We start from the raw sequence: 25,835 nt of genomic DNA, 5'->3' as shown, positions 1-25,835 counted from the left end.
GTCTCCTTAGAGACCCAATATTATAGCCCGTTTCCACCACCAGACCGACTTCTAACGTGTTCACACTCGCATGTTAGTGAGGCTGACTATAGGGATAAAGGTGAAACATACTTTATATGCACTATTTAAATAAAAGTTAAGTGAGAATATTAGTTTTTTTTTTATAATATTAAGCTTTTGTATTCAATGTATGTTAGTACATACAGAAGGTGACAACTGCTTTTGCACCCTCTCAAAACTATGTGCTTTGATGTTCTGTAACTGTAGGCTAAAGTTTTTTTCATCAAATTTTTCAGGTAAAAATAATCTTTTTTTTGCCTCTTGTTATGCGTCGTCATAATGCTACAGTGCTTAACTTTGAGTTCATGTATGCTATTTTCAGTAGGCACATGGTCACTTTATCTGATGTAACTGAACACTATGTTAAAAATAAAACTGTAATATGTCAGTTTCTATTTGTGTGTATGGGTTTACATGTGTGAGATAAACTCATAACACAAAGTCTGCCAAACCATACTCAATAAATCTTTAATAACACATCAACATCATCAGTAAATCAGAAAACCACCCACCCCCCTCAAAAAAAAAAAAAAAAAAGCAATATTCAACTCAAACAGAAAAAGAGGCACCGCGATCAGACAGACAAAAAGCACCCTTAAAAGTCAGGCTACATTTGTGTTCAGACTAAACATTTGTCATCTGTTCCATTTTATTTGAAAGAATGCTTTGTTCTCCGCTTGGTGCTTATTTTACCGCTCACAGGAGCACTTTGCATAGCATTTTCCTGAAACCCATGACCTCCCGGTATCAAATATCACTTCAAAAACAACACATCGCTCTGAGAAAGTACACATATATAATTCATTTCCAAGCAAGAGCGTTCCACTATATCGTTGTGAAGAAAACGTCTCAGTCGTACACTACAGAACCTCTGGTGGATGGTAAAAGCAGTAGTGCACGTCAGACCTCCGGGAGAGCAGTTTCAGTTTACAGACATCTCTAATATTTAGGCATATGGGTATTCCGATGGGCAGTTAACTTGTGGCAGATCAGCCAAAACCAATGATGGTGTTTACGTACTGCTACTAAATAGCTTTCTGGTTCATGGAGTACCTTACGTTTGGACGTCTGGTAAGGACAAACTTGTCTTATTATTGCTAGGCTCACCTGAAACATATCAGGCTTGATCTGGAGCTGGTAGTCCAGAAGTGACTTTAAAGGGATTTATCCAAAGGGTCTCAGCAGTCTGATACAGGCTTGGTCTTCAGAAGTTCCTCTCAAAGCTCACTCTTACTGGAGGATACTGATTGGCCTGCAGCGCCACTCGGCTCTGGCCCTTCAGGAACAGAGTTTTTCGGCTGAAAGCTGAGGGAGGCGGAGTTTATGCAGTAGCGCTTCCCAGTTGGCCGTGGTCCGTCATCAAAGAGATGTCCTAGGTGAGCACCACACTGAAAGTAAACAAATGCGTTAATTTCAGTATGGTCTAGTCACATTGCCATTCCCTTCAAATGATTCATTTGGAAAAAAAAGAAAAAAGAGAGAATATATCTGCCCCTAAAAACAAAACAAAACAAAACACACACTTCTGTTGCTATAACTATAATTATCCTACCTGACTACAGCTAGTCTCCACTCTGTGCATGCCATAGGAGAAATCATCCATCAGTGCTATCGCGTCCTCTTTGACCAGATCAAAAAAGGATGGCCATCCTGAAAAAAAAGATGAAAAACACTGCTGGGCTCTGTTTTATAAACGGTGTTCAATTAGAAATTAATTTGCTTATGTGTATTCAACCTTGTTTGCTCTAAACTGGAAGCTCTAACTGGATGGAATCCCCCTGCTACCTCTTGGCTTCTCCATCTCGATCTCAGCACTCACTCTGTCTGTGGGACAAGTTCCTTTTTATCTAACGCTGCCAAGCCACTGCTAAGGGTTTATTTTTGTTGCTCATTCCAGACTAGACGTTTGGCGTGCCCCCCCTCCAACTTCCCTTTCATTGCTTAGGGAGATCCCTGCCTGCCTCATAATTAAAGGGCAGAATACAGCAGTGGCCTTTATTAAACATAAAGCACATTTCAGCGTGCTCAGAATGTAAAGCAGCAGGGTTCACTTGCCAGGATGTTTTCTGAGCAGGGCTACAGAGGATAAGAAGCACAGTGCCCCCTATAGCTCTCCACCTTTACCCTCTATTTATTTGAAGCATTATAAGGAATACTCCAACTTCATCTCTTATCTGATGAATCTGTATCTGCATAGTCCACCACAGACAGTGATTCTGATACAGTTCCCTGCACTTAATGAAAAAAACAGAAAAACAGGCCTCATTAATGAAACCTCCTTGAATTTCAAATACTGCATGTTAAGTTGTCAGCATTTGCGTATGACAATGACAAAAATACAATATTTACAAATGGTGCACTGTAATGGCACAGTGGCGTACGCAAGATGTAAAATGCATTTATCCACACACACACGCACGCGCACGCGCACGCACACGCACGCGCACACGCACGCGCACGCGCACGCGCACACATTTTCACATCCACATTTAAATTGTGAATTTTCACCTGTGGTTAATCAGATTTGCATGTATGAATATTTTATGAATGAGAGCACTGTTTGCTCAAAACAAACTTAAAAGCCAATGTTAGGCACTATAGCAACTACCCACTGGGTCCTAATAACAAAAATTCCTTGTCTTCCATGTATAAAATTACACAAAAACACAAACATAACATTAAAATAAAAGCAAAACTGTAGAGTATTATAACTTAAGACACCTTCTCCATAAATTAGTTGTTAATAGTAACTTCTTTAAATTAGTAGTGAATTAGTAAAACATGCAAACCCACTGACCACACTATTAACTTTTACATATTTGACAGAATTTTGAACTTTTTTGAAACATAGCTCTTCTATTTGCCACATATTTTGACAAGTTGTAGCATATCCAAAGCTAGGGATGTCAAATAAAAGTAAAAAAAAAAGTGTGCCTAATCCACAGGTTTGCAGGCCATCTCTGTGGCTTACATATAGAAGATTTCTGCTCTGTAGCAGGGGAGCGTATGGAAAGAGTGGCCACGCTGGCTCATGGGTGGTCCCACTCATGGCTCCCTAGGTAGCTGGAGAGTCTGGAGGAAAGGAAGCTGTGGAGCTCTCACTCTTACGCTGCTTCAAGCAGGCACAGCAATCCTTCCACATTAATACACACAGTAATAATAGCTAATGATCTTGCTTTGGGGACTTAGCTTCATATCTTGGTGGCACAAATTAAGTATGACTTACGACGAATTCTCAAGCCATGCAGAACAGTTTGAAACAATTTGGGCTCAAATGAGTCATTTGCCGGAGCACCAATGATTCAGACGGTATGAAGTAAAATGTTGGCAGGCTAAGCGTATGTAAAAATGAAAAATATTTAGCTCTGCAAGCCTTCTCTCTCCCATTCTCTCGCTAGTTCTTCTATCCCTGGAGTTAACTTGATTCAAAACATAAGTGAAATAAAAAAAGTTATTTATAAAACAAAAAAAAAGAAAAAAATATGGTGGAGGGGCAGGAGCAGTGGGCTGAGCTGAGAATAAACCAACCCCCAAGGTTTCCATTGCCTTAGCTTTATCCTGTCGTTCACCCCAAGTTCAATAACCAACAGCATGTTCCTTCTTAATTGCTAAGCGGTACCATACACTGGTAATTCTAGAGGCTTTTCCTTTCAGCCAGCTAGACATGAGACCCTGACAGTTAAGACCATATGCAGAACATCAACAGGGGCTTATACACAGACTGGGGAACGAGAGAAATCACTGCAGTGTTTGACTAGCTGTGAGCTATCAGCTGTGAGATGAGTGCGCTTCGGGCCTACAGTGCGCTCCGGGCCTACAGGACCATCTTTAGCACAGGTAGGGTTATTAATGCGATAAGAACAGATCTAAGCTTGTAGGAGGTGGATCACTGGTGAGATGCTATCTATGGTGAAAAGCAGAAGTCAATTCTTCACCCCCTTTCAGGCCCAGCTCACTCCAGCCTCCCCCACCATCAACCCCTTCTTTTCCCTCCTCCCCAGTTAGGGAGGCAGTGCTTGGCTACAACTACAAAGCCACGAAATTCCACTCAGACACAGGAAGCTCTTGGGGGAATATAGGAATCCTATGAGTCAGAGCAGGAGAATCCCGGCGGATCGTTACTGCGCTGATCTAATGGAGTTTTATCGGCGGGGCGAGCTGCCCAGTGAATGGAGTAGTGTAGCGGCGCTCTAACAAAACAGGAAATTGAGGCTGGGGCTGCTGCACAGGCCGCATGCAATGCAGGAGGTTTTGGCTCTCGTCTCCATAGCGAAGACAGAAACGACTCGGCACAAGTCAAAATCCTATTTTTTCAGTATGGGGCCCACATGGTTCCCATTACAGGTTGTTTTCTGTGGAGACTTCATGCATGCATATAGATTGAACAGACAGCGAATAAAAATAGTGCACAAAACATCACAAGAGTAAATGTTTTGGAATGTAGAGCTGTGAGGCATTTACAAACGGTCCTCGCACCATATCAGTCAACACTTGGATAGTTCAAGGTTGTTCCAGAAAACAAATATAGTGCATGTATGCAGATTTTATGACATTTATAGTAGAAAAATAACAAATAACAAAACAGGCTCATTGTCAAGGTCACTGAATCAAGCTGATGTACATTATTTAGAAACTGGCTATAGCTACACATAACACTCTTGCTGGCCTTGCTAGACATTCATTAGAAAACCCTGTGCAAAGTTCCATAGAAAAAGCCATAAATAAACTAGACATGTTCGTTTGATCCAATAAGATACAAACATACTCAGTTATGCACTAATTGCAAGAGAACACAGAGCTGCAATGTTTAGTGCGAACAAATTAAGAGCCAGGGAATTCCAAAGGATTACAAATGACAGCAGTGTAGTGTTTACAGCCAATATATTAATCTCAGAGGGGCAGATAGTGTTCATTAAAATAATTGGCTGGATATTTTGTAAGCTTCTTAAGTGAGTGTTTTATTTCATGTAGGTGGTGTATCTTATAGATTAATAAGCATGTGAGCCTTTGTAGCCCACACTTAGCGCCTATTAGACAGCTGACTGAGTACACATTCATCCTTGCAATCAACCATAAAGAGAGGTGAAGAGGTGAACCTCTCCCTTCTGAGGAGTATGAGGAAGACAGTGAGAGAGTGAGAAAAAGAGACAGAGACAGATTTATACTTTAGAACACGGGCAGTACTGCAGCATCACAATTCAAAATGAGCAAAATCAAAATGTCAACATACCAAATACATATTTTGTGTTAATTAGGGCTGCATGATAAATTACCTCACACATAGTGTCAAAGGAATACAATTAGACTGATAGGAAAATGGCGTTAGAAGCTCAACATATACTTCCCTGCTCCGGGTACTAAACCTGCTCTCCCACATGAGAAGGAGCAAGTCAAACATTCAAATACTAACTTGTACAAATGTTTAAGACATGACTGCTATTCTCACTCTCAGTGTTGTGTGTAAAACGTACAGACTATAACGTGAAATGCATGAAGCAGTAATGGCTACTGTTACAACAAATCTACATCATCTTTATTAAATATGTATTACAACCCCAATACCAATGAAGTTGGGACGTTGTGTAAAACATAAAAACAGAATAAGATGATTTGCAAATCCTTTTCAACCTATATTCAATTGAATACACTACAAAGACAAGATATTTAATGTTCAAACGGATAAAATATGCAAATATTCACTCATTTTGAATTTGATGTCTGCAACATGTTCCAAAGAAGCGGCATGTTTACCACTGTGTTACATCACCTTTCCTTTTAACAACACTCAATAAGTGTTTGGAAACTGAGGACACCAATTGTTGAAGCTTTGTAGGTGAAATTCTTTCCCATTCTTGCTTGATGTACAATTTCTCAATTGCTCAACAGTCCGGGGTCTCCGTTGTCATATTTTGCGCTTCATAATGCGCCACATATTTTCAATGGGAGACAGGTCTGGACTGCAGGCAGGCCAGTCAAGTACCCGCACTCTTTTACTACGAAGCCACGCGGTTGTAACACATGCAGAATGTGGCTTGGCATTGTCTTGCTGAAAGCAAGGGACATCCCTGAAAAAGTCGTTGCTTGGATGGCAGCATATGTTGCTCCAAAACCTGTATGTACCTTTCAGCATTAATGGTGCCTTCACAGATGTGCAAGTTACCTATGCCATGGGCACTAACACACCCCCATATCATCAGAGATGCTGGCTTTTGAACTCTGCGCTGATAACAATCCAGACAGTCCTTTTCCTCTTTGGCCTGGAGGACACGACGTCCATGATTTCCAAAAACAATTTGAAATGTTGACTCGTCAGACCACAGGACACTTTGGGTCAGTCCATCTCAGATGAGCTTGGGCCCAGAGACGCCGGCGGCATTTCTGGGTGTTGTTGATATATGGCTTTCGCATTGAATGGCAGAGTGTTAACTTGCACTTGTAGATGGAGCAACAAACGGTGTTCACTGACAGTGGTTTTCTGAAATGTTTCTGAGCCCATGTGGTAACATCCGTTACAGAATGATGTTGGTTTTTAATGCTGTTCCACCTGAGGAATCGAAGGTCACGGGCATTCAACATTGGTTTTCTGCCTTGCTGCTTACTTGCAGAGATTTCTCCAGATTCTCTGAATCCTTTGATGATATTATGGACTGTAGATCATAAAATCCCTAAATTTCTTGCAATTGCACATTAAGAAATGTTGCTCTTAAACTGCTGGACTATTTGCTCACGCAGTTGTTCACAAAGTGGTGAACCTCGCCTCACCCCTGCTTGTGAACGACTGAGCCTTTCAGGGATGATCCCTTTATACCCAAATATGACACTCACCTGTTTCCAATTAACCTGTTCACCTGTGGAATGTTCCAAACAGGTGTTTTTGAGCATTCCTCAACTTTCCCAGTCTTTTGTTGCCCCTGTCCCAACTTCTTTGGAACGTGTTGCAGGCATCAAATTCAAAATGAGTTAATATTTGCAATAAAGTTTATCCATTTCAACATTAAATGTCTTGTCTTTGTATTGTATTAAACTGAATATAAGTTGAAAAGGATTTACAAATCATTGTAAATGTTTTTATTTATGTTTTACACAATGTACCAACTTCATTGGAATTGGGGTTGTATGTGTTCAGGATCGCCTACACTGGAAATAAATAAAAAAATTTTTAAAATCTAAACACACACACACACACACACACACACACACACACACAGATATATGTGTAGATATACGTGTGCGTGCGTGCGTGCGTGCGTGTATATATATATATACACACACACACACACACACACACACACACACACACACACACACACACACAGGAGAAGCAGGAGGAGCACTGCCAGAACCCTGCAAAATGACGTCCAGCAGGCCACAAATGTGCATGTGTCTGCACAAATGGTTAGAAACCTACTCCATGAGGACGGTATGAGGGCCCGACGTCCACAGATGGGGGTTGTGCTCACAGCTCAACACCGTGCAGGACGCTAGGCATTTGCCAGAGAACACCAGGATTGGCAAATTCACCACTGGCGCCCTGTGCTCTTCACAGATGAAAGCAGGTTCACAATGAGCACATATGACAGACGTGACAGAGTCTGGAGACGCCGTGGAGAGCGATCTGCTGCCTGCAACATCCTTCAGCATGACATGGCAGTGGGTCAGTATTGGTGTGGGGTGGCATTTCTTTGGAGGGCCGCACAGCCCTCCATGTGCTCGCCAGAGGTAGCCTGACTGCCATTAGGTACCGAGATGAGATCCTCAGACCCCTTATGAGACCATATGCTGGTGCGGTTGGCCCTGGGTTCCTCCTAATGCAGGACAATGCTAGATCTCATGTGGCTGGAGTGTGTCAGCAGTTCCTGCAAGATGAAAGCATTGAAGCTATGGACTGGCCCACCCGTTCCCCAGACCTGAATCCGATTGAGCACATCTGGGACATCATGTCTTGCTCCATCCACCAACGCCACGTTGCACCACAGACTGTCCAGTAGTTGGCGGATGCTTTAGTCCAGGTCTGGGAGGAGATCCCTCAGAAGACCATCCGCCACCTCATCAGGAGCATGCCAAGGCGTTGTAGGGAGGTCATACAGGCACGTGGAGGCCACACACAATACTGAGCCTCATTCTGACTTGTTTTAAGAACATTACATCAAAGTTGGATCAGCCTGTAGTGTGTTTTTCCACTTTAAATTTGTGTGTGACTCCAAATCCAGGCCTCCATTGGTTAATAAATTTGATTTCCATTGATGATTTTTGTGTGATTTTGTTGTCAGCACATTCAACTTTGTACAGAGCAAAGTATTCAATGAGAATATTTCATTCATTCAGATCTAGGATGTGTTATTTGAGTGTTCCCTTTATTTTTTGAGCAGTGTATATATACACACATATATAAATCTTGTAGCCTGACAGCAAACAAGAACAGAACAAGCTGTTTAAGGAATCCTGACTCTTTTTAGACTGACCGATCTCACATTTCGTAGGCTACAATTGTCCACAGTGGTGTGACATCAAAACAGTCAAACAGCTTAACTACGTGTCCTTATTCAGCCTTACAGGATTCATATTTTCTAGTCACTTTTCAAATTCAAAGATTTTGTAACTTCTCCAGTACAAAATAAATGACCACATGAAAATGTAAAATATTTGGACGCAATTTTTTTTTTTTTTTTTTTTTTTACATCAAAGCTATACAAACTGCATGCAACACTTTTAAGGAAATCCGGCAAGTTATTCACAATGCAAGAATGAACACACACACACACACACACACACACACACACACACACACACACACACACACACACACACTATTTCCGAGAGTATTCAGTCATCACACGCATATGAACTTGAGTGACATCCCATTCTTAATCCATAGGGTTTAATATGATGTTGGCCCACCTTTTGCGACTATAACAGCTTCAACTCTTCTGAGAAGGCTTTCCACAAGGTTTAGGAGTGTGTTTATGGGAATTTTTGACCATTCTTCCCGAAATGTCTTAGTGAGATCAGACACCAATGTGGAATGGGAAGGTCTGGCTCACAGGCTCCGCTCAAATACATCCCATAGGTGTTCTATCGGCTTGAGGTCAGGTCTCCGTGCAGGCCAATCAAGTTCTTCCACACCAAACTCACTCATCTGTGTCTTTACGGACCTTGCTTTGCGCACAGGTGTGCAGTCCTGTTGGAAAAGGAAGGGGCCATCCCTAAACTGTTCCCACAAAGTTGGGAGCATGAAATTGTCCAAAATGTCTTGGTTTGCTGAAGCATTAAGAGTTCCTTTCACTGTAACTAAGGGACTGAACCCAACTCCTGAAAAACAACCCCACACTATAATATACTAATACTATAATCCCCCCTCCACCAAACTTAACACTTGGCACAATGCAGTCATACAAATACCGTGCTCCTGGCAACCGCCAAACCCAAACTCGTCCATTGGATTGCCAGACAGAGAAGCGTGATTCGTCACTCCAGAGAACACATCTACACTGCTCTAGGGTCCAGTAGTGGCGCTTTACACCACTGCATTTGATGCTTTGCATTGCGCTTGGTGATGTAAGGCTTAGATGCAGCTGCTCAGCCTTGGAAACCCATTCCATGAAGCTCTCAACGCTGTTATTGAACTAATCTGAAGGCCTTGTAAGTCTGGAGGTCTGTAGTGATTCACTCAGCTCACTAGGCACTTCGACAACCACTGACCTCGCTCTGCCGAGTTGCTGTCATAAAATGACAGAGCAGGGTCAGCGGATGCTGAGACACATAATGCACAAAAGTTGCCAACTTTCTGCAGTCAAACGCTACAGACCTCCAAATTTCATGGGGCCTTCAGATGAGCTCAAGAACAGTGAGTAGTCAGCTTCATGGAATGGGTTTCCATGACCGAGCAGCTGCATCCAATGCAAAGCGTCAAATGCAGTGGTGTAAAGCACCACCACTGGACTCTAGAGCAGTGAAAATGTGTTCTCTGGAGTGACAAAAACACTTCTCCATCTGGCAATCCAATGGACGAGTCTGGGTTTGGCGGTTGCCAGGAGAAAGGCAATTGTCTGACTGCATTGGGCCAAGTGTAAAGTTTGGTGGAGGGGTGATTATGGTGTGGGGTCGTCTTTCAGGAGTTGGGTGTGGCCCCTTAGTTCCAGTGAAAGGAATTCTTAATGCTTCAGCAGACCAAGACATTTCAGACAATTTCATGCTCCCAACTTTGTGGGAGCAGTTTGGGGATGACCCCTTCCTGTTCCAACATGACTGCGTGCCAGTGCACAAAGCAAGGTCCATAAAGACATGGAGTAGCGAGTTTGGTGTGGAAGAACTTGACTGGCCTGCACAGAGACCTGACCTTAACCTGATAGAAGACCTTTGGGATGAATTAGAGTGGAGACTGCGAGCCAGGCCTTCTGGTTCAACATTGGTGTCTGACACGCTTCTAGAAGAATGGTCAAAAATTCCCATAAACACACTCCAAAACCTTGTGGAAAGCCTTCCCAGAAAAGTTGAAGCTGTTACAGTTGGATCAAGAATCAGATGTCACTCAAGTTCATATGCGTGTGAAGGCAGATGAGCGAATACTTTTCGAAATAGTGTATATATATCAAAAAAATCTCCCTTGATCCTCAAGACACGGATATGTCAACTGTGACACTGTGCTTCTCCACCTCATTTAGGAGCTGAAACTTTTGAGTGCTTTCACTCATAACTGATTCTCACATACTACCCCTATACCTGTGAGCGATGTTTTGACTTTCATCACTGTGTCATGTTAGCAGGTCAGCGATTTCACAGTTAGCGAAAGCAAAGCGGCAGAGCAAACCAGACCCACAGTTTTTCAGAGAACAGAACCATGAAACCATAAACCATGAAAACAAAAAAAAAAAAGTTATAAAACTTAAAAACAAATTCTTTAATTTAAGTCATGAATGTTATTTAAACAAAATTACAGTTAAACATTTTGTGCTGCACACATTTCCCAGTTGGTCCACCAGGATTCAAACATCTGTCCAATCACTAGTCAAAATAGTGCTGAGGGTAAACAAATGTACCATGCACTTTTATTAATTAGTTTTTTATTGAGCAGAGAGGCTGATTTCACTGTTTATGCATTTGGATAAAGGATGACTGTATAGCTTTCTTGCTACTTCACAGCACAAACACTGTTTGCATGAAAGGGCAGTGTGTACAAGCTGTGTAGCTGCACCGTTTCTCACTCCACACCATCCTGCTAGGGAATGGTAATATTCTTTACATTCATGCATTTTATGAAATAAAAAAAAGATTACAGAAACTCATATTTTACATATCTTTTGAGTATATTGTTAAATTTTATCATTTTTCTAAAAATAAAATTACATAAAATTCTGGATTTTGGCACATTTATTTTTCATGCCTTTCCAGATTTCCATGACTCATACAAACCCCAGCTTTAACATGCACAAAAATGTGCCTGAAGTTCTGAAGTAAGTAGTTATTATTAATTTGTTATTTTTCTTTTGCACAATAGTGAACAGTGATTTTATATGTTTCTTTTTTGCAATTTGTTTAAAGGAGAGGTTAAATGCAGTTATGTTCACAGAAAAAAGTGTACTGTAAAAGTCTGATGTATTAACTTAACAAAATTTAGGTTATTCTGTTAACTTACTATTAGAAGTTCAGTTCAGTGCAAACTTACTTTTTTAAACTCCAAAATTCACTACAGCACAGAACCTTTTTAGGACACCAATTTCTTTTTCTGTTTAGGGTTTTTTTGTTGTTTTCTTTTTTTTTTTTTTAAATGGCGCATGCATTTTCCTCCCCTTCTAGTCTTCTTCTATGTATCAGGCTTTTATCCCTAGCCATAAAAGCAATGTAAAATGTGAGGGATTTTTAGAAACATACCTGAGCCAGAGTCAAACTTCTTATCTGACCTGCAATAAAAAGTCCATAAGTTATTAAATTGTGAAAAAAGTTTAAATCTGTGCTGTCCAACAACAGGTTTACAGTATGCTTGAAAGATCACGCCTAATGGGAGAACGTTTTTCTCTCATGTCAAGTCACAGTCCAACACCAAGCTCAATCTTCCATTACAAAGCCAGCTCTTTCCCCAAGTGTTTCATTTTCTCTCATTCCCCTCTCCCCTTCACAAAAAATAAAAAGAATTTGAACATGGGAAACATCTAGTGAGCAATAAGCAGGCAATTTGTGCTCTCTGGGAGCAGAGTTTGGAGGAGGGGAGGTATGAGGGCTTTGCCTGTCTCCTTTGAGAACATCGTTTGTGAGATATGGGCTAACGCCAGCCGTAAATTCAGCAGCCTTTGAAGCTCTCCAGCGAGCTATGGGAAAAAGGCGACCTGGTAATGGCTCCCGGGCCGGTTTCGGACACCCTGTCAGGTAGAGTTAACCTCGGGCTGCTCGCAGCCAACCCAGCCCGCAGCTGGGCCACGTGTGGAGCAGCCCAAACCCACCAATTACACCTCACCAGAGACACACAGCAATCCCTAAACCCATCTACTTCATAAGGAAACAACTCACACTGCTGTGCTGCTACTTCATACTTTACTAAAGGAACTATAGTTCCGAGATGGTAGCGAGAAACAGAAAAGTTCTGTAAGCTCGACTTTAGCCTTAACTCTTAAAGGTCCCCCACAGCGTTTATGCCTTAAAATACCCCTCCTTAGATTTTATTTGATTTCAGACAGGTGAAAGTCATGCGTCATGCTCATATTAGCATCTGGAGTGTAAGCTGAATTTCTCTATGGCAAAACTGAACGGTATTTTCAAAAATCGCTGCCCCATGGTACATAAAAAGGTTCTAAACACATGTCTTGTCCTATGTACATTTCTCCAATAAATTTCACTCAATTCTGTGAATTATGAGGTCATTTAGGAGTTGGAATATAAACATTGCTACATTCATGCTAATGGCAAGCTAACACTTCTGTGCACTGAAATGACACTGCATGAAATGAAGTCTTCTAGCATTAAACCACCAGCTACTCCTAATGTACTCTACTAATGCCAAAGTAACTTAACTACCACACTTGACAAAGCTTGCTGGTTTGTTTGGCTTTTTTGTGCACTTCATATTCACATTCAAAGGAAAAAGTGCATAGGATAAAACGCGACAAGTCTGGAACCATTGTTATCCACAGTGGGTAACAGTGGTAATTTTCGAAATTCCCATGCATTTTTACCATAGAAAAATCCAACTAGGACCAGGAGTTTTGAATATGGGCATGTAAGGAATGACAACATGACTTCAGGGGTCTATTCCAGGTTAGCACAGATGCTAAATTGTGTTTACAATTTGGAGACATTTCATTATGCTTCAGATTTGACAGAATATCTTGTTGTGTCTTGTGTTGCAGAATTAATTATCATTTTTTAGAATTTTTTGTGTCATTTCTAGACATTGAGTCATAGAACCAAAGTGCAGAAACACTCCAGTCTAAAAAGAATGTAAACTAAGCGTATATGTACTTATAAATGACGTAGTTGAGTAATCACATATACATAATTATGCAACATAAATTGAATTTATGGTAAAAACAAGAACAATGGGCCTTATTGACCAACAATTATTAAGAGTAAATTTTGTCTTAAAACCCACGGAATCTACAAACTCTCAAAAGCACAAAAGTGTGAACAGTTCTGCACTTCATGAACACATCATGAATCTGCCATAGACTTTTTCTTATGACCTTTCTCAAAAGCACATTTAAGAAAAAACTTCCAACAGAAATTAGTGAATGAGGCCCAATCTTCTAAGATCATATAAGGCTTATATGATTTTATGTAAGGGTTCTGGTGGTCCGAGTCAGGCAGAAGAGCATAGTAATTAGAGTGACTAATACAGTGACTAAACTAGGGGAAAAAATAGAACAATAAAACTTACATGAACAGAGAGGCACCGCAGACAACACATGTGTAGGTTCCATCTTCTTTGTGGTCTGTGTACTCTCCCCTAAATGCACTGTAAACATAAAGATAGTACATTATTTTTGTACATGCTCTTAAATAGACAAATCAACATTTTAATAAAACATTAAGCCACAAGAGGTTATGCATTTCAGACTTTTCCACTCAGATTTTTCCACTGTGTTGTTAGGTATGACATGAAGGGCATGGCCTTGAATGGCTTACTCAACAAGTAATGTATTTGCTCAAGACATTATTCAGTTAAATAACTAGTTGTTAACTACAGGTGGCATGAAAATGGATCAGATATTGGACGGAAAAAGACTGGATCTGATCCAAAACTATTCTATCCTGAAACACTCACTCACATTGTGTGATATGATGTCAGCTGTGATGTCATTCCTTTAGACTGTTTGAGAAGTTTGAGCATGATAGCCTGCTGTTAGATGCTTGTCTTAAATGTAGTGTGTCCATTAAATATAACTAATTTCAAAGCTCAGCACGTTTTTACAAAAAGCATAGGACTATTGGTTGGTACTAAAAGTTTTACTGGTTGGTACTAAAGGTTTCAATACTGGTATAGTAAAAGAAAAAGCGGTATCTTGCCATCTCTATTGTTAATAATAATCTCAATAAACAAGTATTATGTTACTAAGTGTAGTTTCTTGACAAACTATGATTGTACATTTACATTTACAGCATTTAGCAGACACTCTTATCCAGAGCGACTTACAAGAAGTGCTTTGTTTATTTAGAGAAAGTATCTTTGCTAGTTACCAATAGATTAGAAAGAAAGTTTCTTTGCTAGTTACCAATAGGTTAGAGAGAAAGCTTGTCCTGAGCTCAGATACTGCTAGAAACAAAAAGTCACTGTTGATACTCAGGGAAAAATGAACAGAGTTGAACAAAGAACAGTGCAATACAATAAAATACAATAGATAAATGCAGTGCAATACATTACAATCAATACTTAATTCAATACTCATGGGTAAAGACAATGGTCTGTAACTCACAATAATATAGAACTCAATTGATGTGTGTGGTTATATGACTATGGCTCAGTTAAAAATATTCAATGTCTTGATTGATCTTCTTTCGGCTGCTCCCTTTAGGGGTCGCCACAGCAGATCATCTGCCTCCATCTTGCCCTATCCATTGCCTCCTCTACTTTCACACCAACCATCTCCATGTCCACCTTAACTACATCCATAAACCTTCTCTGAGGTATACCTCTTCTCGTTCTACCCGGCAGCTCCATCTCCAACATTCTTTGCCCAATATATCCACTATTCCTCCTCAACACATGTCCAAACCATCTCAACCTGGCCTCTCTGGCTTTAATTCCAAACTGCTCCACCTTCACTGTCCCTCTGATCTGCTCATTTCTAATCTTGTCCATCCTTGTCACTCCCACGAAAATCTCAGCATCTTCATCTCCGCCACCTCCAGCTCAGCCTCCTGTCTTTTAGACAGAGCCACATGCTTTTTCCATACGTTGTTAACAAACTGTGGTTGTTCTAACATGGAATTAACTCTGGTTCAGCAACAGTTTCAATGTGACCACTAAGGCCAAAAGGCACATCTGCTTGAACATGCCTATTCTAGATCTGGCTGTGGTGAGGGCGACACGCAGTGGGGCAGCGGATCTAAAAGAGGAGCAGTTCGGTTGGTAACAGGCTGGGCTGCAGCCACATGCCACACGGATGGTGAGCAAGCCACAAACCTCCAAAAGCTCGGCACCCTCACCCATATGCAGGCTCAGAGTCCGGGGCATTTTTCACATTCTTTCTGCCAATGGGCCGATAAATACTTTCCCCACGTGTGCTTCCCAGCCAAAGAGGAGGAAAGAGTCACAGAGCACTCCCTTCTTCTCTGCAAACGCACCCTGTCACCCACTGGCATCATCCTGCCACTCGCCTGCGCCCTCATCCTCTCAAACCAGCCTAGCCAAACAGAGCCAACAACAATTTGGACCAGTCAAGTGGCCCAGACAGGCACTACAGGAATCTCATGTGACACTTCTTTGATACTGTTTTCATCCATAAATGAATAAGACAAATGTTTTGAGTATCTGCTCAGCTCTCCAAATCTAAGAAAAATCATCCAGAAGGTTCAAATAAAATAAAATAAATGAATAAATAAATAAAATAAAAAAGTTACATTTTAACTCCTTTGTCTGGAAAGGAAAAATAAATAAATAAAAACAAACACAGTACAGTGCATGATTGTGATGTCACTGCTCTAAATGGTAGCCCCAAGATGAAGTCCTAGACCACCAAAAGAATGTTGTACAAGGTTCATAATTAAAACCATTAAATGGGCAGATGGAGATTTCATTTTGGGTCTAAAACAATACTTTTTTTTTTTACTGGTAATCCTCATTTGGTAGCGATGCACTGAAATAAATTCTTAACTGAAACCAAAACTGGAATTTAGGACACACTTAGCCAAAACCTGAAACAGACATCCAAAAGAAAAAAAAGTTTTGTTTTTTTTTATATATACGTAATTTACCATTTTAATAATAATTTATAATGATGCTGGAGATATTTGCCATGTTGGAAAAGACCACTGAGAAAACTACAGAACTAATTCCAGTTTTAACTGCTTCATAAGTAATATGAAGTATTATTTATTTGTATATTATATGAAAATATACTACTTGATTGTTCCCCAAAGGCATCTAAAGCGGAATTCCAGAGCCTCTCCGCTGTAATGATGGAAAACAATATATATATATATTTTTTTATGTAAAGCACATAAATGTTGCTTTGGAAGGCCTGTCATGCGGCAGGGCTATTAGTACATAAGCTACGGGTTGTGTTCATCATTTCAAGAAAAGGCCATAAACTTCAGCATAATCTAATGCATTTACAATACTTTTCAAAAACCTGAGATGAAAAGGTTTATTGCCAATAGATAATGATTTACTCAGTATTATTTATGTGATTTCCATGAATGCAGTTAATGTTTAGAGAAAGCATGTGCCTGTCTGTCTGTCTGTCTGTCTACACACACACACACACACACACACACACACACACACACACACACACACACACATATATATACAGAGAGTCCATGGTAATTAGCTGTGTCCTTCAATAATACCAGATAGGATTTGGCTGAAAAAAAATTGAGTATTCTGTGGCTAACTGAAGTGTCATGCAGAGGACTCACCTTTCTGTGCCTTTCTCCTGTGTGACGTGATACTGCATGGGTGTCAGGCGCTTCCTCAACTCGTCCTGAGTGAAGCTTTTGGGCCATGTTTTCTTGGTGCGGCATGTCCCTATAGCAGTTAAGGATGGGTAGGATGCAAGTCAGTGTCTCTTGCTAGAACTGTGCCAACACATTCTTAAAGAAACTGCACTGCAAAAGAATGCAAACCAAACAATCATAAAGCAGTTTAATGACAACCAGTTTCTGCAGAATTCCAAGCAGGAGTCAATGCTTACTGTGCTAGTGTGTACAGACGTACACAAAAGTTTGAAGCACCCTGATCAAATGACATATTCGCTGATTTTCTAAGTGAAAATAATATTCGCTACAGAGAATAAATTGAAATATGGCATTTCCTGCTTCTTATAGTGCAGTATATAGTATAGTATTTCCTTGCTGAGTTTAACATATTGGAAAATTAAAATAAATGTGTCATGCAATGTTTCAATATGTTTTCACTATGTGAAATTCAGCAAATAAACACTAGCTGAGCATCAAAATGTGTGTGTGATGTCTCTGTAGATGATTTGTTAACTTATTTTAAAAAAAAAAATTAACAACACGTCAATCAACCGGGGGTGCCTAAACTTTTGCATATGACTGTATACACATTTTTACACACGCATAAGCATGCATTTATCAGGCGTACATGCTGCATTTCAGCAATGTGCGTCTTTGCGGAGTCATTTTCATCGCTGAGTAACTGACGAATGTCTAAGACTAAACTATTGTGGTTCATATTTCTTGACTCTTGCCTGGAAAAGTCATACAATAACAATGATTTCACTGTACTACATGACAGCAGGCCAGTTCAAAATGATGTGCTACAGCCAGCGTTTTGCTGCACACTGGACATTATTTACAATGAAATTATGACTTCATATAAATGTTCATGTTAACATTACTTGGGGAAAGGAATTTCTACCACTGCCAGCATTAGTGAAAAAGTGCAGACTATCTAATGTTGCAACAATGCTGACCTCTAGAGGTCAACCATGGGTTGAATTATTATCCCCACAAGGTTTTTTTTTTTTTTTAAAAAAGAGGGACGTGACGGTTCAGACTAAATGTACACATTCAGATCTAGCAACAACTGTCTGAAAGAGATAAAGTGATAAAGAAAATGCTGCACACTTGCTCATCCAAAAATCAATGACATTATGCATCTCTGAGAAGCCAGTTACAAAACCAGAGGTCCAATTAAATCAAAAATAACTTATTCACCCAATAGCACTGATAAGAAAAGGTTATAGCAGGTTTTCACAATGGGTCCCCTCTATACCACAGGGACAACTGCAGATTTAAAAGAAATACAATTGAAACACGACTCCCAGACTTAGTATGCCTTTTCCCTCTATTTCTCCTGCTTTCAGCGAATATTAATTACCAGAGAAGAACACTTTAACTATATATGCGGGGCCTGTCGTGGATCACCACTAGCGCGCTCATTTCAGTGCTGCTGCTTTGCTGAAGGCTGTGCACTGGGGCTCCTGTCACTTGGGCTATGTGGAGAATTTCTCTCCACAAGATTGAAACCATGTGAACAGAGGAAATAATGGGGTCTTTAAAAGGTCCCATTGGTGAATGGGCTTCATTGATGGGCCCCTCTCTGTCCAGTGACTACAAAGTTACTTCTGACACAACTTCAGAAAAGGGGGTGGTTGGGGGTAGAGAGTGCAGAGAAGAGGGGGTGTGGGGTCCTCTCTTTACAGGACTCCCCCATATTCTCCATCTCTCAGAGGGGACTTCTGGATCCTATTAGAGAGAAAGAGAGAAAGAGGCCTAGCTTTATTTATTTGTCCAGAAGAGCTTCTGAAGAGGCATCTAAAGAAATTCTGGAATTTGCCCCATGTCTTCTGCTGCAAATTATTTGGTTTGGAGCACCAAGAGGTCAAACTCTGAATTAGACATTTTATCTCCAGCACTCTAACCGTTTTACAGGAAAGGAAATTTTCAGATTTAAAAGCACAAACCTGTTGCACCACACTGCTCTCCGAGTTGTAAATAATTAAAACACAAGGTGCAATTCAGACTCATTCAGTGTCAGGGAGGCAAGCAAAAGGTATGACTAGTTCTGTGTTTAGGCTTGTTATACCTGAGAGAGGTTAAACCAGTCCTTCCCATTATTAAGAATAAATTCTGTGGAAGGGGCACAGCAATCTACTACATGAAACAGTTGAGCCATCTATTGTAGTCATTTAATACACAACCCACTTAGGTACAAAGTGTCAACGCTTGAAGCTTGGCTGTGCATGCAAGCTTAAAAGATGTTAAAGAATAAGTTAAATGTTAATCCATGAGCAACTGAGGAATCTAAACTGAAAAGGGGGAAAAAGAAAAAAAAATGTGACATTTCATAGCAAGGGGTTGTCAAATGCAGAAAAATAAACCCTCCAGAAATCTCCATTTACTATCCAGCTCAAAAATACACTGCAGGGTACCTGCAAACCATACTATAAAATGCTTATAGATGCACTGATCTAATCTCCCAATATCTGATACTTGAACTGTGTATCATGCAATAACAAGAACCAATCCAATACCAATGTTCTTTTGAGGATCTGAGGACCACTTATGTCATACAGTACTGAGAAAAGTTTTTTTTTTAATTGTTTGATGATAGTTATTCATTTTTCAACGTGGGAAAAAAAAGACTAAAGGAAAATTACACAAAATCCTCTACAAATATATGTGTATACAGTAAGGAACATAAAAACATAGTAGAGGCTACTGCACCATAGTGGAGATGGTCAGTCATCCAGCAAGATGGTACTAATACTGTTTCGTCAAGATGACAAAGAAAAGAAATTGGATTCATTTAATAATAACATACTAGAGCAGTGCATCACTAAATCTAATAACACATGATATGCATGAGAGATTACATTCTGTTTTGTATGAGACACGTAACGTCCACATCCAAAGCAGGTCCAGGTTGACACCAAATAATGCACAAGGTGGGGTTTTCCTGCAAATGACTACAGTATGAACCCAACACTAACCCCTTGCCAAACACTCACGCGTGCGCACACAGAAGCAAGCGTGTGTTAGAGGCAGAGCACACTGCACACACACACATAGCATCCAGTGGACCTGAGGGAAGCCCGCAGGCCTTGAGTTTAACAGGTTGGCTTTTGGTCACCAGATGCAGCAAATTGAACCCGGACATGGCTGCTGCTGCCACTGACGATGCTGCTGCTGCTGGAAGGAGAGTAAGCGAGAGAGGCCCGTCCGCCGCTCAGGCTAGAAAACAAAACATAGGCGGGGCACAGGAAGGACAAAAAACAAAACATTGGTCAAGACGGGTTGTCAGTCACGGACACATATACATATCGTAAAGAGGCCAACAGTGGGATGGCCAACCTCTCATGCAGGGAAACTCCTTTAAATGGCAGGATGAAGCAAGAGAGGACGGTGAGTAGAAGTCAGGGTGTTAAGATCAAGCATCCAGTCTAAATGGCTTTCTTTGTAGGTGAAGAGATTTAACTGAATGATAGTCAAAGTTATGTTTCAGGCAGAGGATCAAGACACAAAGGGAAGGGTATAGAAAAGGACAGCAGTTAATAAACATTTCAGTTTCAAAACACCAATAAATTGATTATACTTGAAGATGAAGATCTTGGTGTAGACACTTTTTTTCTCCCAAATGAACACCATACACTTCTTCATAACCATGTTTTTTCTGGCAAACCAGTGAAGGTTATTATAAACAAAATAAAAACCTGAGCAACAGCTTTTGATGCATTATTTCAGCATTAGTGTTACGCAGAAAGGAAAGTGGTTATAAATAGATAAACAGAAGAGCAGAATTTGGATGAAAAGGATGTACCTAAGAAGATAACAATGTAGACGCACAAAATTCCCTGTCATTATCAAAGCAACAGTGACCACTCTGGCTGTAGCACATGAAACCCCTCAGTGTGCTCAAAATGATGGGGAGTGAACTGAAGATAAAAAAAAGCCTGAAACTAAAGGCTGAAACTACAGTATGACTGGGAGTGAAGTAACATGCAGGAATGGTTACAATGGATAATATATTGATATTATACAATCATACCTTTTGTACATGAATAAAGAACATCCTTAATATTTTATGCAGAATTAAAACATACAAATTAGGCTGTATGGTTAACAGGGGCCTGACTATGATTTATCAGCTGGCTGATGAAATGGGCTAATATAAAGGTTCTATAAATTTAATAAAAATCTCTGAGAGGGGCCGGAGGGGTGGGTCATAGGACAATACTCATTGCTATTGTATTGAATTATGTCATATTATGTCACAATATGATTATCTAAACAAATTGTGGCTATCACACAGGTTTTATTACAAAGAGAGCATAAATCCCAGATTTACTGTAGTTCAGTACAGTTGTATGCAAAAGTTTGGCTACCCCTGGTCAAATTATGTTTTGTTGATTTTCTAAGTTTAATTAAGTTACCACATAAAATGTGGCCTCATAAAAGTTTTATATATTATACTAATCAAATTTAGCATAAACAAAATGATGCTAGATTTAAGTTTAATCCCACTACCAAAAGTGTTAACTTATTTTCACTTAGGAAATTAACACAACATGAAACTGGGGTGTTCAAACTTTATTTCTTAACTATTTTTAAATGTAGCACTAGTGGCTATTACCACAGCCTACAAATTCTCACAAAAAATGTATTTTGTCAAAGTATAGTGAAGCTGTATTTTTGATACATTGCCTACCCTTATTCACCAACAATACCCTCTGATATCGTATCTGAGAATTTTAATGAGCCTATTTTCTTATATACTGAGTCACCAGCCGCTTACCTTTATTACCTCAAGCTCATTTACTGTAAAACTTAAAACACAATCATGCCTAAAATAGCAATAACAGGTGAAACACATCCAAAACTTACCTTCTGCATCAAAACAGAACTAATGAAAAAAAGCTAATTAACAGAAACCAACAAAATCCCTATGAATACCAGTAAGCTCTGCCCCAAATCAATATTTACATTATCATAAGACTTGTGTGTCTCTGTTGCTTTTTATTATAAATTTGACAATTGAGAATTAATCATATGTGATCTAATCATATCATAGTGGACAAAATTATATATTATTCTGTAAACAGAGTGACGTCTGTTTAATTCAGATCATATAAAATTACATCAGCCAATATTGGCGGTTATCTGAATTTTTAGCTCTTTCAAATCAATACTGATGACAACTGTCATATCAGTCTGGCCCTACTATTAACTCTCTTAGCTTGAGTGGTTTTAAAGCAAAATACTTACATTTGGTGGCTCACTGACAGATCAGCTAGCTGGTTTTAGATTAACAACTAATGGAAAACATCACTACAACCTACATCTCAAGCTTCACAAACAAGGGATGCTCAGCTACTCAGTTTACCTTTAAAAAACAAAACACTCTCCCCTCAGGTGGTCATGGAAGCTGACGGCATTAAGTTACAGTACCTAATGAAGCAGGTGCAGTGACATTTAGGAGCCGCCCCACACTCATAGCGGACCTTCTGTGCTGGCGCATTGCCAAGGACACAAGCGGGGCCATGGGGGCCAGGCACCGGAGAAGACGGCAAGCCATCCTGTCCTATAGCAAACTTGAGCAGAGATAGTGGGGTGGAGCTACGAGGAAGACAGGGAGTGGGCCGGGGTCACTCAGCAGAGATGTGGGAAAAAGGGCAAGCTAAAGATTCAAACAAGTTTAAATTTGTAGGACTATAACTTAGGTTAACTTTGAATATTAGACCTTAATCAACAGCGGTCAGAATTAAACTAGTGTAAAAGGTATAGAAGTTGTATGGAAAGACAGCAGCTGAAGTAAGAGAACATATGAGACATAAAAAGGCTAGAGTTTATCTGAGAGGTCCATCTAGTGGCCATGAAGCTAATTCTAGGTCAAAGCAGAAAGATATATTTTCATCTCTTGCATATAACTGGCAGCATTAGCACTACAGATAGCCTTGCAGTTCAAAAAGACCTTTAATTTGCAAGTCAATCTTTCATTAATAGGCATAAATAGTGAAAAAATATACAACTGTAAGACAGGTGTCAGATACTGATAAGGCCTCAACAAAGTCACAAAATAGTCATTCGGTTTTAACTAACAATTTAACAAATATGCATAAGTCATGGCTTTCCATTTGACTGTTAAGACAACTTGCATCAATCGGTTTTAGTTCTGAGTTGCTCTGCAACACGAAATGACAGCCAGTTGCTTGTTGATCAATCATAAAATACTCAAGATTTATTGATGTAAGTGAGGCCACAATTTAAAAATACTCAATCGTGAACCACCAGATTATAAATAGCAGAGTATGCTCGGTTCAAGCTCTCTAGCTTCTGCCTGTAATTGTTCCAAACTCCACACAACTTACATTCCATGGCAAACCTTTGTGGAACCTTCAGCCTGTCCTTCGGAATCACTAACAGTTGTGAATTCTTCAAAAACATTATGAGATCTTCATCCAATAAACAATTACCACTGTAATAGTCTGGAATACTACACATCACTGATCAGCTTAATGAACATGTTTGAACACCCAGTTTTGTTTGTACCAAGTTATTCCAAGCTTGTAAGGCCTTATATTTCACTCAGATGTGATTTTTCTCAACAGACGCTGAGTCACTGTGGCTTAAAAGCTAGACCTTCATTAGTTTGAGAAACTGACTAAACTTCCATTACACAGGCTTCATGCAGACGGTGTCAAGGCAAAATCCTGTATCGGATGTTTTGTCATCCATGTCAAAGAGTGAGACAAAAAAGGACTTTAAGGGAGGGTCGGAAATACTGGTGCGATTCGTAGATTTGGTCTGCTCCCTCCGGATACTCACAGCTTTATATGACCTTATATGGCTGTGACGGCTGGATGAGAGCTCAGTGTTCTGTAAACCTACAGCAAACACTTCTTTCCGAGCCAAGTGGATTTGCATGCAATCCTCCTGAGCTATGAAGCACAAAGGCTCCCAGTGTTCACTGCCATTCAGGCTGAGTATGACAAGCTTCCTCTGTCAAATACTTTAGTTAAAGGAGATTAGGCTAACCGTACGTTCTGGCAGAAGCCTCACATGCAAGGTTACAGGAACGTGTATGATTCACCATGATACTTAAAATACACCAAATACACATTTTAAAACGGGCATTTGACATTTATGTCATTACGGTCCATGGCTGGCATAAACTCAAGCTGTTACGTAATGCTACTCATTGGAGGCTGTAGGTAACTCATGTTTAAACCACAGCAAATTGTCAAATAAAATCAACACATTTCTACAAAAGGCTGCTTCTCTATTGTGACAGATAACATGAGCTTGTTAGTGAACTAGCTTACTACAGTTACTATAGTTACTGCGTGCTTAGTTAGCCAGCTAGCGCTAGCCCTTATAAGGGAGTCTGAAGTTATGTGTCATGATAACGAACTAGCTGTTGGTAACGGGTGACAGCAGACTAGGGTTAGCCGGCTGTATAAACACAATAACTGTACAAATAGCATAGTATAACTCTTTCTGAAAGCACTTCTACCGATAAACGCCAAAAACGGTGTAAACACACTGACAGTGAAATGTAAGCCAGCCGCGTTAGCACGACACCAATAAATAACTAACGCTAACCACTGAGCTACAGCTGAGACAAGCTGGAAATGTTTCCATACATGTGATAAAATGAGGCGAACTTACCAGTAAAAATAAGCAGAGCCAAAGTCAGGGAGAAACCAGAGAGTGAGCCGGCCGGTCGGAAGTGGACGAGCTGCATTTGTTGACAGCAGCTATAGCGGTCAGTCAGCGCTGGGCTTCTTAGGGAATGAGCAGTGCATTGTGGGAAATGCCTTCCCTGTGGTGCCACAATCTCCAAATATGAGCAATAACGGCCGTTTACCTTCGCGTGGGGAGCGAACCAGCACTGCCCAGACAAAACGATATAAAAACCATTAAACATTCACTAAAAATTAAAAATATATGTTTAATACTACAAAATGACCTCAGATATGATGGTATAATCCTCCAGCACGGCATGTATGTTACATTTGGCACTTTACTCTCTCGTCTTTAGTTTCTAGAAACATCCCTTTTGTGCGGCTTCTTAAATTCTGTGGAGCGGTTTGATGGGAAAAGCTGAGCGCGCGTGTCCAGCCAGACCCTTGTCTACCAGCGGTGATAGGAACCAGACCTCTGAAGAGGTTAATGTCTCTGAGAGCTCCCTGAACGTTCTTTGAAATCATTCGATATACGCTGTGTGATTGCTGATACATTGTCTTATGATAGTTCTGTGATAAAGGTTTGGCGTAAAATGTATTTTAATCCATTTATTTTAATACGTGCCATGCGGAGGGGTACATGGAGGGCGTTGTAAGGCGATATAGTCCCCAAAGAAAGCTTATTTGCCACTGTTTTACCATCATCAGCATTACATATTAAAACACATGTAGGTTCACTGGTGGTTTTGGATAGTAAATAAAAAGGCTGAATTTGTGTTGTAGACAGGGCGACCATTGGTTCTTATTACTGTGAGGAAATATGGCTACGTTTCTCTATAAATTAACCATCATACAAACAAACATCAAACCACTCTGAATGACTCGCGAATGTTTACGTCTCACGGTCTGAAATCCAAATGAAGAAATCCTGAAAAGTTGTGTAATTCCCCTTTTAAGATATGTTGCTTATGAAGT

The 25,835-nt window shown here is 40.2% G+C and overlaps 1 protein-coding gene across 2 annotated transcripts; it reads right to left on the bottom strand.

Moving 5' to 3' along the window:
* Window positions 1–504: 504 nt before the first annotated feature.
* Window positions 505–24,965, bottom strand: msrb3 (methionine sulfoxide reductase B3). 2 transcript variants are annotated; one of them, XM_017695831.2, is made up of 7 exons: window positions 24,844–24,965; window positions 20,260–20,409; window positions 17,128–17,236; window positions 13,925–14,002; window positions 11,929–11,957; window positions 1,613–1,710; window positions 505–1,448 (listed from the first exon to the last, which is right to left on the bottom strand). In XM_017695831.2, the coding sequence occupies exons 2-7, from the start codon at window positions 20,333–20,335 to the stop codon at window positions 1,278–1,280; spliced, it is 561 nt and encodes a 186-aa protein (XP_017551320.1). In that variant the 5' UTR covers window positions 20,336–20,409; window positions 24,844–24,965; the 3' UTR covers window positions 505–1,277. The 2 variants fall into 2 exon arrangements, with proteins under 2 accessions (XP_017551320.1, XP_017551319.1); XM_017695830.2 differs by lacking the exon at window positions 20,260–20,409 and adding an exon at window positions 22,624–22,791 and having other exon boundaries at window positions 24,844–24,954.
* Between the last annotated feature and the right edge of the window lie 870 nt (window positions 24,966–25,835).

This window comes from Pygocentrus nattereri, chromosome 1 (assembly GCF_015220715.1).
Source record: "Pygocentrus nattereri isolate fPygNat1 chromosome 1, fPygNat1.pri, whole genome shotgun sequence".
NCBI lineage: Eukaryota > Metazoa > Chordata > Actinopteri > Characiformes > Serrasalmidae > Pygocentrus > Pygocentrus nattereri.
This window is presented reverse-complemented; position numbering and strand designations above follow the sequence as displayed.